The sequence below is a fragment of the Stomoxys calcitrans genome, chromosome 5, assembly GCF_963082655.1.
Source record: "Stomoxys calcitrans chromosome 5, idStoCalc2.1, whole genome shotgun sequence".
NCBI lineage: Eukaryota > Metazoa > Arthropoda > Insecta > Diptera > Muscidae > Stomoxys > Stomoxys calcitrans.
This window is the reverse complement of record NC_081556.1, coordinates 27,764,978-27,780,305: the sequence shown is the minus strand read 5'-3', so window position 1 is coordinate 27,780,305 and position 15,328 is coordinate 27,764,978. Positions and strand designations below refer to the sequence as shown.

Below are 15,328 nucleotides of genomic sequence, written 5' to 3'. Positions count from 1 at the left end.
ATATGTGAGAAGTTTGCACCAGTTCCTTAGTGGAATGTCCATAGGCCAAATTTGCATTTGTTCTGTCATAGCCAATTTAAGTAAGTAAGAAACCGTATAAGAAATCAAAGCAATAACTACAAGTCATCAAGAAGACTCTGGGTAACAGTAGAAAAAAATATAGTTTTAAAAGTTGTTGTTGTTGTTGGGTGTAGTGATCTTGGATCTGATCGCTGGGGGAACGTCAAAAACGAAAATGTTCACCTTATTTATGCCCAAGGCGAAAATCAAGGGCAGTCGTGGTCGAAGGCGAATTTCACATTTGATGGTATTCTGTAATACATCTGCCTTCGACAGTTGGATAATAGAAAAATATGATGGTAAATAAAAAAAAAATAATATATAAAAAAATAGGTTCTATATTCTTTTGACAAACATGCGCGACTTAGTTTAGAATGCAATTAACTTTTATATCGATCGTTTTTGTCAAATTTGACAGTGAAAAGAACAATGTAAACGAATTTTCGTCTTCAAAAACCATAATACCATTTTGTAAAAATTTCGACTTTCGACTACACCATCGCCAACCAGAATAAGGGGGCTATATTTTTATTTTAGTCTAAAAATATTTTACTAAGTAGTGTGCAGTTTAGAAGCAACGCCACTGTTCGAATCTACACCGAAACATCTTTCACTTTCATATGAGCTATAATGAGCAATACACTTTTTTTAATACTTTTCATTTCCCCCGCATTGTCGATTTGCATTCAGTCAGTATGGCAACCTCTTACTTTCACAGCCACAATAAATTTGCCATTTTTATACGCCATTAAATAGGATGGTTCAGTTGCAACATGTGGCTGAAGTCTTTTTCACTTTCTTCATTTTATTTAAATTCGTAAATATTTTGTGTGGTGTGGTTCTTTAAATCGAAAAAACAAGGTAAATGTGCTTAGTTAAAATTTATAATATTCATTGATTCAGGGCTATTGTAAAATAATTGTACAACGATACAGGGCATTCATAGATTAGTAATATTCTTTGATTAGGACACTACCATTTGTACAGTTGTTAGAAAATAGGATAAAATGAGCATCTAGCTTGCAACTTTTTAGATCACATCAAGAAAGTTAATTAATACGCAGTCCTAGCAATATCCCACCGTTAGTATATATGTATATAGGTTCCGACGATGAACGCCTGCGTTTGTTTACAGGTGAGAAAGGACAATAAATTTTATAGATGGAACAAGTATAAACTCTTAAAGCTGGTACACAACACGAATATCAATGATAAAATAACAATTTTACCATACCATGGTACCAATTTACCATAAGTAATGATGGAATGTCCTACACAATTTTAATAAAATTTACCATAAGTAGTTAGGGAATGTCCTACTGGACGAAACCCAGCGAGTTTTTTGCTCTAACATCTGTAGAATAGATGCCCAAACGCCTCGATCTTCTGCGCTTCTTCTCCAATTTCTGACACCCAGTTTCGTGATGTCGCTCTATCGGAGTTTTGGTCTTCCCCTTTGAGTTTTATTTTATGGTGGCTTTCAAAAGACTTCTTTGCTGGAGCTTCCTCATCCATTCTGACAACATGACCTAGTCAATGTAAACGTTGTATTTTGCTGCGTTTAAAAATGCTATCGTCGTTATACAGCTCGTGGTTCATACGACGTGGTTCATTCTCCATTAAAGCAAACTGGTCCTTCTTCCGGTGACCGTTGACTGGTCCTTCTTCGGTGTCGTCGGCATAGGCAAGTAGCATATGTTCTCTTCTGAGTAGTGTGCCATGCCTATACACACCTGCATCTCGCATAATCTTCTCCAGCAGGATACTAAAGAGATCACACGATAGGCTGTCTCGCTGTCTAAAACTTTGTTTGTTATTGAACGGTTCGGAGAAGTTCTATCCTATTTTAACTGAGGATGGTGTAGCACAGCAAGCGTCATCCTGCAAAGTCGTATCAGTTTTGCTGTCCGCGACTGCAGTTACAGCTACTCCGGATGGAGCATTCCACTATCCACAACCTGTGGACGCGCCCGGTAGCTCGCAGCTAAGCTTCCGTGACAGCAATAAACACCACACATATCAGACCTCAATGTTCCAGCTTGTGCGGTGCTCACAGCTATCCCGTGCGCTCGATAGTGATGGGGAGGGACTTATTCATCTGTAGTTGGCACATACCATCTTGTCCCCTTTTTGAGTACGGGACATAGTAAGCTAAGTTTTCAATCATCGGGCATGGATATAACTGCCATATAGACTGATACCCGGAATAGAGTATTGAGTCCATAAAATGAGCATATTTCATCCGCTTTCGATGAAATTTGAAACGTCAGGCTCTGGGTCCTTTATGGGCAACATCTGCTGTTCCTTTTGAATCTCATAATGACCTTTGGACACAAAGCGTCCATGGGAAAGAAAAACTTTAGACGAGAAACAAAATCGGCGGAATGTGCAGATTTTATCTTATCCCAGATATATTTGGATCAGACCATATCAATTTTTTTACTCGGGAACGAAGAAAATATACATTTGAAATGTACTTTATATAAAACTTTAACCAACACAGCGGCATAGAATGGAAGAAGTTTAAGGTATATGTGAATAACAAAGAGCTCCTCAATCCCATGACAGAAAATGGTACGTACCGGATTGACCCGATGAAGTCCTTTATCGGTTAGTGTGCAACACACTGCTACTACAACAACAACAGTTACAATAATCATTGTTAAGGCATTATACAATGGAGCATGTCATATGGTGGTGTTACATACGATTGCATCAAAAGCCACAAAAACTGCAATTACTTGTATTAACAAATATTGTTACTCCATCTTACCTCGTTTCTTCTATAATAGGCCCCAATAGTATAATATTCATTGCTTCTGTGTCATCTGCAAAGGCAACTCCTCCTGCAAAGACCATTGTGGCAGATATATTTTGTGATTTCGTTTTACTTAAGTAGTTTTCTTGTAGAAATTGCAACTCCAAGTTGTTCATGGGACCCTATAGGTTCATATAAAAGACAGAATTTTGAAAATTTTTTCAATTTAGCAAAATTAAATAGAAATATTATAATTATAAAGAAATTTAGCATAGATTATCACTTACCTCAAAATCAAGTAAACCTTCAAAATTGGCTTCGTTGACTTCGACATGCTGCGGCAAGACAACATTTTCATTGGCCAGCCAAACATTATCCAAAGTAGCGGCTATGCTATGGAAATTCAGTGTCTTATATGAGGGTGGGCCTTGCTCAAAGTAAGCATTTTCTACAATCAAGCCATTGAGATAGCCACCTTGGAGAAAGACTTTTAAGCCCGGCACATTAATGTTTTTAATAAATGTTATATTCAAGCCATCTCCTTCAACTTTTAAACCACCTTCTATGGTTAGGGGCTGGAATATTTGTTGCGAGGCATCACTGTAACTTAAAAATTCTTCTGGAACAATATGATGATTTAACGTTTGTGTAGTTAAACTGGTAGCAATTTCAATGGGATTTTCTAAAAAATAAAATAAAATTTTTAATTCAAATTTATGTTGTATATATTTTCTAAATGCACGTACCAAATATAATATTTTTTAGATATTCATCCCGGTTAGTCCAATAGGTTTTGCTATAAAAATCATTAATGGTAAAGCCGTTTATAAGACCCTGAAAATGAATTCCACTTTCGGCATTGACTTTGGTCAATGTTTGAGGCCCAATAAATTCTTGCAGTCTCTTGGTGTTTTTCTGCAACCAACATCTACCAAATTCGGTGGCTGGTATATCATTGAATTTTCCATAAAATGTCAATTGTGTTACATTCATGGGATAATTAAATTTAAAATTGCCCACATACTTAATGTTTCCTTCTAACTGCAAAAGATTTCTTTCAATTTCCTCAACATTTATGTTGTTGATGGTTGAATTCAGAATTAGGTTTTTAACGTAAACCGAACCATGAAATTTTTGATTTTCCATAAACACATCTTGCTGTGTGGGAGCATTCCGAGACTTTTGCCTATAAATATCTTGTATGGTTTGTTGGAATATTTTTTGATTGGTATTGAGATTTTCAATTTGGAAGGTTTTAACTTTAAGGTTATCGACAACAAGGGTGGCTTTAGAGGTTTGGTTTAAAGACTTTGTTAGATAATCTGTTATATTTCGGTTATTTACTAAAATTGAGGAACAATTAACACTAAAATAAATATAAAAAAAATTAATTTAGGTTTAGATTTATAATGTACAGTGAACACAAACCTTTTTGTTTGAATCTCCTTAATTTTCATGGGAATTTTGATAGTTTGATTGGTGTTCTTTAAAAATGAGCTCTTTTCTAACTCCTCCATATCAATTCCATTTAAATTCTTAACTTCACTAAAACCTCTGCTGATTTCCAAAGTGTTTTTGAATAATTTCATTCCTTCAACAATTTGAATGTCATCTTGGTTAAGTTTGACGAGTCTCTGTAGATCATTTCGATTAACAAAACTAATCTTAGAGTTGTTGGCCTTAATTGGATGAAGGAATTTGAATTTCATATCCTTAACGAGTTCGTTCATGAGTACACCTTTTTCCAAGGTTTGTTTTGTGGACAACTTTTTTTTCAAATCAATAATGTCAGCGGTTTTAAGTTTTTCATTAATTTCAACATCAGCATTTATCATAAAGTCTCCCTCAAGACTTATTGGTTGATGTATAGCTTTATTGGGGGTTATAGCATCAAATTGTCTGCCCAACATTTGACCCTATAATGAAAGGAAATGATGGAGGGCATTGGTTTTTCAATAGTTTTACTTTTAATTTTCACCTCTTAAGCTCTGAAAGAAAAGAATAAATGTTCCAAAAGGATACATTTAATTATGTACGTTTAATCACTTTTATAACGACGAATTTCGCCAAAATCAGTTGTTGTTTCAAAAACCATTGATGCTGTGCACCAACTAATATTGCTAGATCGTCATGTGACCTATCGTGAGATTGAGACAACCTTAGGCATTAGAGGACCAGCATAAATTCAATATTGCATGAATATTTGACCATCAAACATTTTTTTTTCGCGTTGGATCAAGGCTCGTTTTATTTGGTCGAAAGAAATGCTCCAAAAATAAGATCGCAGTGCTTCAAAACACGTCTATGACATCGTGACAGGTGATGAATTGTAAATTTAAGCGTATGAGCCCGAAGGTAAACAGCTGTCGAATGTATGGGTGTTTTAAGATGAGCCAAATCCAACAAAAGTTGATCGCGCACGAACCACTTCAAAGCAGGGGTCGTTTTTTTTTTTTGGAAAAAACTAAGCATGTTGCAATCGTAGCACTAGAAAAACGCAGAACAGTCAATTCTGAGTGGTGCACAACCATTTTTTTGCCAGTTGTCTTCCAAGAAATCAGGAAAACCAACCGCCGAAGAAGGATCACTCTGCACCACGACAATGCGAGCTCCACACATCGGCTCAAACAACTGTATTTTTGAGCACTCAAAACTTCGAGTTGAGTCATCCGCCGTTTAGTTCTCACTTGGGAACGAATTACTTCATTTTATTTCCGTACGTAAAAAATAAAATGAGAGGTCAAAGTTTTTCGACACCTGAAGAAGCGGTTGATGCGTTCAGAATGCATATTTTGGTGATACCACATTCAGAGGGCCAAAAGTTCTTCGGCAATTGATACAAACGCATGCAACAGTGTATAGACCTTAATGGGGAATATTTTGAAAAACAAAAAAGGGATTTTCTATGTTTAATATTTTTTTGTTTTCTAATCCCGAAATAAAAAAGGCAACCCTCGTATCAAGAGTTCAGTCTGATTAAAGTTTAAGCTGATATGATATGCAGCCCCCTTTTTTATGCCGAGTCCGAACGGCTTGCCGCATAGCGACACCACTTGGAAGAGTAATCCCATGGCAGCCGGTTGTATGTACCGGATTGACCCGATGAATTCCTTCATCGGCAAGGGCTGCCGCCTCAGTGTACAACACACTGCTACTACAATAACAAGAGAAGTTTTAACATGGTAGAGAAGTTTTAACATGGTAGGATACCTCACAAATGTAGCCAGCATTAGTAAGGGGATGACCAGGCGTTTGGCGTCACAGGCGGACATTGTAACTTCTGCGCCACGGTGGCTTCCTTACGACTCGTACACTGAAGTTTATATTGGCAGCAGATCGTTTGTTTAATAGAAGTCTCTCCTTATATCTTAATAATTGTGGAGCGCATATACTATATAATCCATGAAGATTTCTTATTTTATGTTACAATGAGGCAATTAAATTAGTAAAAAAATGTCTTCATCTCGACCACAATATGCGCATTTGATCTTAACCAAATGTTAGGTGCAAATTCGATAAAAACTTACCGCTATTGCTACAGGTTCCATAACTTTTACATTGATTAGACTTTTGCGCCCCTCTATAACCTGAGTTTCATTAGCCCTTTTCAGGAGTACATTAAGTTTCCCCTTTAGCACATGAACATTATTTAAACGTTCATTAATTTCCACATCCTTTGCTATGACTGGAGCGGCAAATTGTATATCTTGATTAATGACATACTCTCCACCATCAATGGGTATTAGAGTACCCAAGTGTTGACTATTAATTTCATTATGATTCACAACAATGCGGGAAGTTTCTAAGTTTCGTATTTTTGTGGGGGCTTTCATAAATTGTATTTCTGCATTACGTTTTAAGGAGTTGTTCCATAACTCACTCCAAGTGTAATCGTTTAATTTGCCACTTATTTGAAGATTTCTTATATAAAGCATATCATTATCTTGTGAATAATCAAAAGATGGAGGGGAATAAGATCTTTGATCTTTAGCTGATACATAGTCATCAGTTATGGTAATTTTTTTGGCATGGATTTCTTTAAAATTTAGATTTTCTGTGTTAATGTTATTAATCATATTGGCTTCTATTGTTTCCTTCACAGTTAATGTCTCAATTATGTGATCAATATTATTGGATTCCAAATCTTCATGTTGATCAGTGCCATTGACTTGGCGTTTTAAGCGTTGTTTTTGATGGAGATCATCTTCAAGAATGTTAATAGCTTGATTTATGAAATACAACGCCTTCCAATACTCATCTGATAGTTGTGCTCTTGGATAGATTAGCTGGAGAAATATATAAAACATAACAATTATCAGTTTTTTTTCTTTCATAAACTTACCGATTGCGTAGTGACGGTATTTATATTGGAGTTTACAACATCTCGTTTGAGTTTAATGCCAGAGTTCTCCAGAACTTTAAGTTTCTCCTGCAAGTTTTTAAAATAATTTTTTCATAGGAGTATATGTAAGAGATACTCTTAACAGTTTACCTCCATCCGCATACTAAGTTCTTCCAAATTACCCATTTGTAATCTTTTGGATTCTTTTTCGGTCCAGTCAATAATTTGCTGTTTCAATTTGATCATTCGTTGGTCTTGTTTAAAGACAGGCATATAAATCGAGACCTCATTTGGCATCATATCTTTGTGAGTAACTATCACAAAATGTTTATGAAATTCTCTATAAAGTCTTATATTGTGTCCTTTAAAGTAAACCTGGGATTCCTGGAAATTTTGATTTTCCATATTAAAAACTTTTATATCTTCTTCCCCACAAGTAGCTAGCAGAAGACATGTTCCATCTTCGGAATTCTATAAAAAAAATAAATAGAAATAAGCAAGTATGGGGCGATTTCAAGCAATTTGTGTTTCTAAATACCTGAAGTGCTAAGAATTTCCTAATACCATACAAGGATGATAGCGATTGATGAGTACTAAATTGTTGCATGCTTGAGTTGAATACATACACCATGACATCTGAATTATTCATTGCAGTAACTCGTTTGGTATTTCCATACACCAGAAAATGTTTAGATATGCTGCTTTTTCCCTGTGCCACCATAAAGTAATGCACATCGACTGCTCCATAAGTTTTTATATGCTGAAATACTTCAAACTTTTGCGTTTTCTGGGAATATTTCAAAATCTCTGAATATGTTTCTAATTGATTGTTGACATCCTTGTAGTTAGCTAGCGCCACATAAGCTTCATCATTTATTGAAAATGGTTCCATGTGACGTATATGATTACTGCAAGCTATATTGCCCCCTAGATTGAATGTCATGCCGTTCCATTTCGAATAATGGCATGTCCTTCCATCTTCATTGGTAACAATTTGAAACAAAAACATTTCTTGATCTTTTACATAAAAACTTTGCGATGCTACATTGGGAAAGGGAAGATAGTGAGGGTTTATTTGATCGCCAGCGACTTCATATATAGTTGAAGCATCTTCGATTGTTGTCAAAGGTGCGGTTAGCTTGGACCCAATTGACACATAACCTTTGTTTTTGAATTGTGTGCAAACCATTGCTGTGGCATGGGGTTTCCGAACGTTAAATAATTCCTCATAAGAACCATTCTAAAATGAAGAAGAAGATAAAAGAAAAGATTGTACTTTTAAAAACAAAAGGAAAAATTCATGTTTTTATTAAATATAAACATAATTAGGCAGAGAAATTGCATTGGCTACTAAGGCCATCAGTTTGTAATCGAAAGTAAACTAATAATACAGGCAGTTTAATTTGTTATATGTTGCATAGATATAGTCCTCTTCGACGATTTAAGTACATCCATGTTGAGCATCCTACGATGAGGCATGTTGGAGAATATGTTCCACGTTTATTGTTGTTCTTATACAGTAGCAGCCCTATAATACCATTTAACCTCAGTGGATAAACCATTGATAGATTTTTTTGGGCGCCAACAATGTGCTTATGGCCTCTGCTCGTAAATTATACATAAATAAGAAGGGAAAATATCGAGACATTGTGTTCGGGATTAGTTCAATCTCTCAAAGCCCCAATATAACTATATAACCATTCGATATATTTCTTGAACATCTGGATGTGTAAATGTAGATCTGATTTAACTAAAAAGTACTCGACATTATTACTTACCGTATGCTTAAGCACAACAAAATGCTTTACTCCATTTTTTCCCATGTGCAAAGCCGCTGCATATTTCGTTCCATTTCCCAAGGGAAGAACACAAATGTCAATGGGAAACAAAACCGGTACTGTGCCCACACTTTTAAATCCAAGAAAAGTTAAGGAACCTTAAAAGAAAATTGAATAAATTGTTAATATTATTAAACGGCCAAGAGTTTCATAAGCACGAGTTTGTGGTTCATATTAGGCCAAACTGCACAATGGATTTAAAAGAAATTGGCATCAATTGAAAGATATTTTTCCAGAGATGTGCAGTATATATTTGAAAAATAATTTCCAAAAAGACAACCGACGAAAACGAGTAATTAATTTTCAATAAAAGAGAAAGAAGCACAAATACACAAAATTGTTTTTGCTGTTTTACACTTGAGCATCCGCTATTTGTGCGAATGCAAATCCATTGGTGCGAATAAGATAAGCAGCAGAACAACGGTTCACTGAAGCGGCGATTGGTATACTCTCTGAAGCCAACCCAATCGACCTTCTTTTAATGGCCATTAACTGGATTACAAACACCAACCGGCGGTATGTACATGTTGTATAACTCTATCTCAGTACCGGAACTGACTGCTATCCCCATACACACGAATGCTGTATCACGAAGCCCCATAGCCCACCTCCATTCCTTGAGCGATACTTACGTATCACATTGTATCCGTGACAACTGTGCAGGCTGCAGGTGTTGATCACCTTTGTCTCCTGGACCTACTCTTAAAATCGTTGATCAGCTTTGTCTCCTGGACCGCTGCAACCAATATGTTCTTCCGACTCATAATATCTAGTATCCCGTCGATCTTATCTCGCAGACCAAGGCAATTCAATAGTTGTCTGGATTGCTGCTGGTACGTATATTGCGGGAGAGGTCGGAGGGGTCGCAAGGTCCGATGACGAGGACGCAGAAGTCGACGACGACAACGCTTGTGACCCACTGCTGTCTATGTTCGCACAGCACCTTGCAACATACTCAGTGCGACTATACTCCCCCAGTGGCATAAGGCCAGTGCAAGTTCGGAAATACACCTACTCCAAGCACCAGTTACACCTCACCGACACGGACCTATGATGGAATCGGTTCAGGCAAACCGAACAGAACCGGTGTCCGGGTTTTTTTTCAATCCCGGCGAGGACCAGTTGGACGTTGTATTTAAGCATAGAAGTGAAAATTAAAAAGATAGCCAGTTATGAACGTTTCTGCTCAGTCAAAGTAACTAGAAGTGAGGGAAAAGATGTAGTATTTTGTGTTGTGTAAAAAAGTCAAATTCAAATATGTACAACAGGGAAAAATACCAGCTTGCCTAAAAAGCCACAACACATTAAATAGTTTATTTAGCAGGACTAAATCAAGGATGAAAAAGGAGGACAAATCAAATGTACTTTATAAGATTAAATGTACGGGGAAAAAGCAAATTTATGTCCAATGAAAAATGAGAGAAAAACTAAAACGAAATTAAAGACAAGATTATCATCTCACAAATCTGACCAGAAAATGAAAAAAAAAAACCTTTAGAACAAAAAACTTCACTTGCAGCACATTGCACTATAACAGAGCATACACCAAATTTTAAAGACGTAGACATACTAGTACAATTGACTTTAGAAATGTTAAATATTCTTACAGCCTTATTCACAAACATTTAAAAGAGCTCTATAAACCGAAAATAGGATAAAATGTTGTTTTTTGTATTCACAAACACATAATAGCCTATTTTACCCTTAATAAACCAATTTTAAATTTGAAAAAGTTATTATTGGTTTTACCCTTGTTTAACACCATTTTAAAATGACATTTCTCAATTGCACGAGCATAAACTACTTCAAATAAATGTGAAACGTTTGATTAAATTTGTGAATAGCGAAAAATCTTATAAAAATGGATGCACTTAATGTAATCGGTGAAATAAGTAAGTATAGAACAAATTAAAGCGCGTTAAGTTCGGCCGGGCCGAATCTTATAGACCTTCCACCATGGATTGCAATTGACAGGTTTTGTCAATGACACCTCAAATGCTGAGGCCGATTTGTATATACACTATGTAACGTTATTGACCATGTTACATGTTATCAAAAGATCATCTCTAGAGGCTCAAATAATTTAACCGGGAAAACGGTTTATGGAAGCTTTTTCGGAGGATGTACCGTACTTCCCATAGTAGTTAAAAGTCATAACAAAACACTATGGGAAAAATTTCAGCCAAATCGGATAAAAAATGCGCCTTCTAAGGCCCAAAAAGGCAAACTAGGAGATTGTTTTATATGGCAGCTTACTTAAACTTATAAGAATATTTAGCAAAATTTTGAGCGGCTAGCGAAAGGAATGAAAATCCGTGTATTATTATACCCACAACCATAGGATTCATTCATTTAGTCATTCCGTTTGCAACACATCGAAATATCCATTTCCGACCTTACAAAGTATATATATTCTTGATCGTCATAAAAATCTAAGACGATCTAGCCATGTCCGTCCGTCTGTCTGTTGAGAACACGATACAGTCTTTAAAAATTGAGATATTGAGCTGAAATTTTGCACAGACTCGTATTTCTTCTATACGCAGGTTAAGTTCTTGAATGGGCAAAATCTGACGATATTTGGATATAGCTGCCATATAGACCGATTTAGGGTCTTCAGGCCATAAAGACCGCAGTTTTTGTACGATGTCGATGAAATTTGAAGCAATGAGTTGTACTTAGTTTTTACTTTGCGTTTTTACTTGTTTCTCATTCTTTTGAAATTATAGGGAGATTGGAGCAGACTTTTAAAAGGAGACGTCCACGAGTTTACAAAGAAAGAGTTGATCCATTTTCTATTCCGGACCATCACTTTAAAGCCAAATATCGGTTTAAGAAATCAACGGCAAAAAAAATTATTGGTCTAATAAAAAATGATATTGAATTAAGCAAAAGAGGGCACGGGACTCCGGCCGAACTACAAGTTATGGTTGCTTTGCGTTGTTGGGGTCGCAGAGAGGTTTGTTTACTTGTTGTTAAATGATTAAATTTAATCCTTTTATTGGCAAAATCCTGTTTCTAGGTTCAAGATGATGCGGGAGATTTGCACGGATTAGCCCAACCAACGGTTTCAAGAATATGCAATAGAGTTGCTCGCGCTTTGGCTCGTCATGGTATGGAATACATAAACATGCCGACATCTCTCGAAGAGCAAGCCGTAATAATGAGAGATTTTAAGGCCATTAGAAACTTTCCGGGCGTTATTGGAGCAATTGATGGAACTCATGTTAAAATAAAAAAAAACTGGTGGAGATCTTGCCCAATATTATATAAACCGGAAAGGATTCTATTCACTGAATGTACAGGTGTGAGGTGATTTACTAATCGAAGGAGCATAATAAAAAATTAGAATTTCATTTGTAGGTTGTGTGTGATGCCCAATTGAAAATTCGCGACATAGTTGCTAGGTGGAGAGGAAGTACTCATGATTGTCGGATATTTAATGAATCTTCTATTAAGGAACGATTTGAAAAAAAAGAATTCAGGGGTCGTTTACTTGGAGATTCAGGATATCAGTTGACGCATTATCTATTTACTCCTCTCCTCCGCACTAACAACGAAAAGGAAGAACGCTACAATGTTGCTCATATTGCAACAAGGAATACAGTAGAGAGGTGTTTTGGGGTGTGGAAGCAGCGATTTCGTTGTTTGATAGATGGAATGACGGTTAGTCTATCAAATGCGAAGACTGTTATCGTTGCACTTGCTGTGCTTCACAACATTGTATATTTTTATTAATAATTTGACATTGTCAAATAGCCGGAATTGCCAGATAAAACTTCAAAAAATTCTAAAAATGTTTCATAGTTATTTGACTGTTATTATGTGTTTGTGAATACACAATTTTAAAATCAGTTTATTAAGCAAAAAGTGTATAATAGTTAAAATAGATTTTAAGCCCATAATAAGAACTGTTTGTGAATAAGGCTGTTAGAGTTCATGCGTTTGTTTGTGGGGGTGACAAACAAACGCATGAACTCTAAGAAAGGCAGAAAAGTGTGTACGCATTTATAAGAAAAAATGAGAAAGCTTTAGTCGAATTTGTGCGCTGTAAAGCAAAAGTCTATTGTTTTGTTTCAAAATGGAACTATTTTCAAATGTACAATGTTTTTATTATATTTATATATATATTTTTTTTTATTTTTTTGTAAAATTACTTGTTTGTTAAATTTATAGTTCAAACCCTGATGGAGAACATCGGAGGTGGTCGAAATATTGGTAAAAATTACAAATAAAACAATTAAATAAAACACCAACACCTGTCTTTGTCAAACTAAGAAGACAAAGTTAAAACAAAAATATTAAAACTCTTTAAATTTAAGGAATTTTTAAATTAAATTCGAAAATTTATGAAAAAAATCAATTCTAAATAAGCAATTAAAAAAATATTAAAAAAAGCAAAAATAATTAAAAAAAAAATTAAATAAAACAAACTTAAAAAAAAAATAAAAATTAAAAAATAATAAATAAAATAAATTAAAAAAAAAATGTGGTTTAAAAAAAATTAAATAAATAAAAAGATTAAAAAAATAAAAATAAATAAAAAAAATTTTAAATTTTTTATAAAACTAAAAAAAGTCACGAAAAGAACGGAGAAAAAAGAAAATGATTAAGAATTAGAAAACAAATTTAAAAAATCAATAAATAAAAAGATTAATATGGATTCATGTTGCAGAGGGACTTCAACCCAAAACGCCTTTACGGAAATTATGATACTATAGAGTCAAATTCAAGATACTTGAGCGAACAGAATGAACTTGGTACCTACATTTTTGACCAAGTATCGAAAGAGGCCGCCAATCCTTCTCAATGGGATATGCAGCTAGTTAATGCCAATCTGAGCCTTATATAAAAGGTTTTTAGGAATATAGTACGAACGTGGCATAAAAACATGAAAAAAGTTCATGAACACGAAAGTATTCGTCGTTTTAGCAAAAAATTACTGGTGTCCCATTTTATGCTGACTTTCTGTTATTTTTGCTGATTTTATTAATAAATTTCTCTAATTTCTATTTTTTTGCAATATTGTACACAAACCGTTGAAGCCAAGATGCGCCCATGAGACCTAGAAGTTTAGATTACAAATATAGTGACATTTTTGTACTGTGTACTCGTATTGTAAAAGAGAGCACCACAGTGGAGCGTGCTTGGGTGGGCTAGTATTTTTAAACATATTGCATCTAGAAAAAAAGTATGTTGTTAACACACTTGCCAATCATTAACATTAAACATTAAAAATAGGTCAAATATTATTTTAAAACCATTCCTACATTAATTATATTATACGAATTAAAATTTTATTTGTATCTTTTCTAGCTTAGCCCCAAAAATGTGTGAACAACTGGATGTCTATAAGGATTGTATTAGCAAACAACTAGAGGAAATCGATATGCTATCATCGATATATTGCTCGCCAGGTGAAATGCATATATTTGATCCTGGTGTCATCACAGATTTTAATGAATTTCTTCAGAGTCCCTCCAATGAAAATATTCCCAAATACCTAAAGGCCCATATGGATTTTAATATTGTTTTACAATGTAGTTGTGACGCCATGGGAAAATCACAGAGTAAGCTGGAAGTTCGTGTGGAGTTGCCCCATTTATATCCACTGTTGGAAAATGCTATTGTTATTGTACATACGCCCTTGTTGAGCAAGAACAAAGAGTTGTTTTTGAAAAAAGAACTTGAAAACTTCATTGAAACTATGGATAAATCTGAAACATATATTTATCAAGTTTTGTCCTGGATACAGGATCATATAGACGAATTGATACAGATGAATGCCAACGAAATTGAGGATACCACTAAAACCACTGCTGTTGTTGGTAACAAGAACGATTTGGTTGATTTTGAACGACTATGGATATATTCACATCACATTAAATCGAAAACAAAAAGGCAGGAAATTGTTAAACAATCCCGTAATCTTGATTTGAGTGGTTTTAGTCGTCCCGGAAAACCAGGTATTATCTGTGTGGAGGGGTTAAAGGATCATACACAGACATTTTGGCAAATAATCAAAGGCATGCGTTGGCAAAAAATTACTATTTGTAAAGTGGAAAGTATGCGGAATCACAGAGAAAAATTGGATTTACTAAGGCGTTTCGAGGGATTTAAAGAACAATTATTCTGCGAAGATGTGGAAAACGAAAATGCTGTTATGAATATGGGTTTATTTATAAAATACTTGGAAGCGCACAAATCGGATTATATGAAAAAAGAATTATTTGGTATAAAATGAGAAAAAAAAACAAATGTGTTGCAGTTATTTTTCTAAAGGAATGTTAAAAATCGAAACTGAAAATGAAGAACGCCTAAAAATAGTGA

General features: G+C 34.9%; 2 protein-coding genes across 3 annotated transcripts in view; one reads left to right on the top strand and one right to left on the bottom strand.

Annotated features, from left to right (window-relative positions):
* Window positions 1–15,328, bottom strand: part of LOC106085638 (uncharacterized) — a 29,754-nt gene that overhangs the window by 10,864 nt on the left and 3,562 nt on the right. Inside the window, exons 2-10 of the mRNA XM_013249957.2 lie at window positions 8,939–9,096; window positions 7,699–8,400; window positions 7,311–7,631; window positions 7,161–7,247; window positions 6,346–7,104; window positions 4,247–4,734; window positions 3,565–4,184; window positions 3,106–3,500; window positions 2,834–3,000 (exon numbers count right to left, since the gene is read on the bottom strand). Of these exons, the coding sequence (XP_013105411.2) occupies window positions 2,834–3,000; window positions 3,106–3,500; window positions 3,565–4,184; window positions 4,247–4,734; window positions 6,346–7,104; window positions 7,161–7,247; window positions 7,311–7,631; window positions 7,699–8,400; window positions 8,939–9,096 (3,697 nt within the window). The remainder of the gene's footprint in view (window positions 1–2,833; window positions 3,001–3,105; window positions 3,501–3,564; window positions 4,185–4,246; window positions 4,735–6,345; window positions 7,105–7,160; window positions 7,248–7,310; window positions 7,632–7,698; window positions 8,401–8,938; window positions 9,097–15,328) is intronic.
* On the top strand, window positions 832–15,256 carry LOC106085641 (RWD domain-containing protein 2A). Of its 2 annotated transcripts, none has more exons than XM_013249961.2 (2): window positions 832–921; window positions 14,315–15,256. In XM_013249961.2, exon 2 carries the CDS (start codon window positions 14,328–14,330, stop codon window positions 15,240–15,242), a length of 915 nt encoding a protein of 304 aa, XP_013105415.2. In that variant the 5' UTR covers window positions 832–921; window positions 14,315–14,327; the 3' UTR covers window positions 15,243–15,256. The 2 variants fall into 2 exon arrangements, with proteins under 2 accessions (XP_013105415.2, XP_013105416.2); XM_013249962.2 differs by having other exon boundaries at window positions 834–921; window positions 14,320–15,256.

What these genes read in the sequence shown, in the direction of transcription:
- LOC106085641 (XM_013249961.2), top strand. Translation starts at nt 14,328, where the DNA reads ATGTGTGAACAACTGGATGTCTATAAGGATTGTATTAGCAAACAACTA.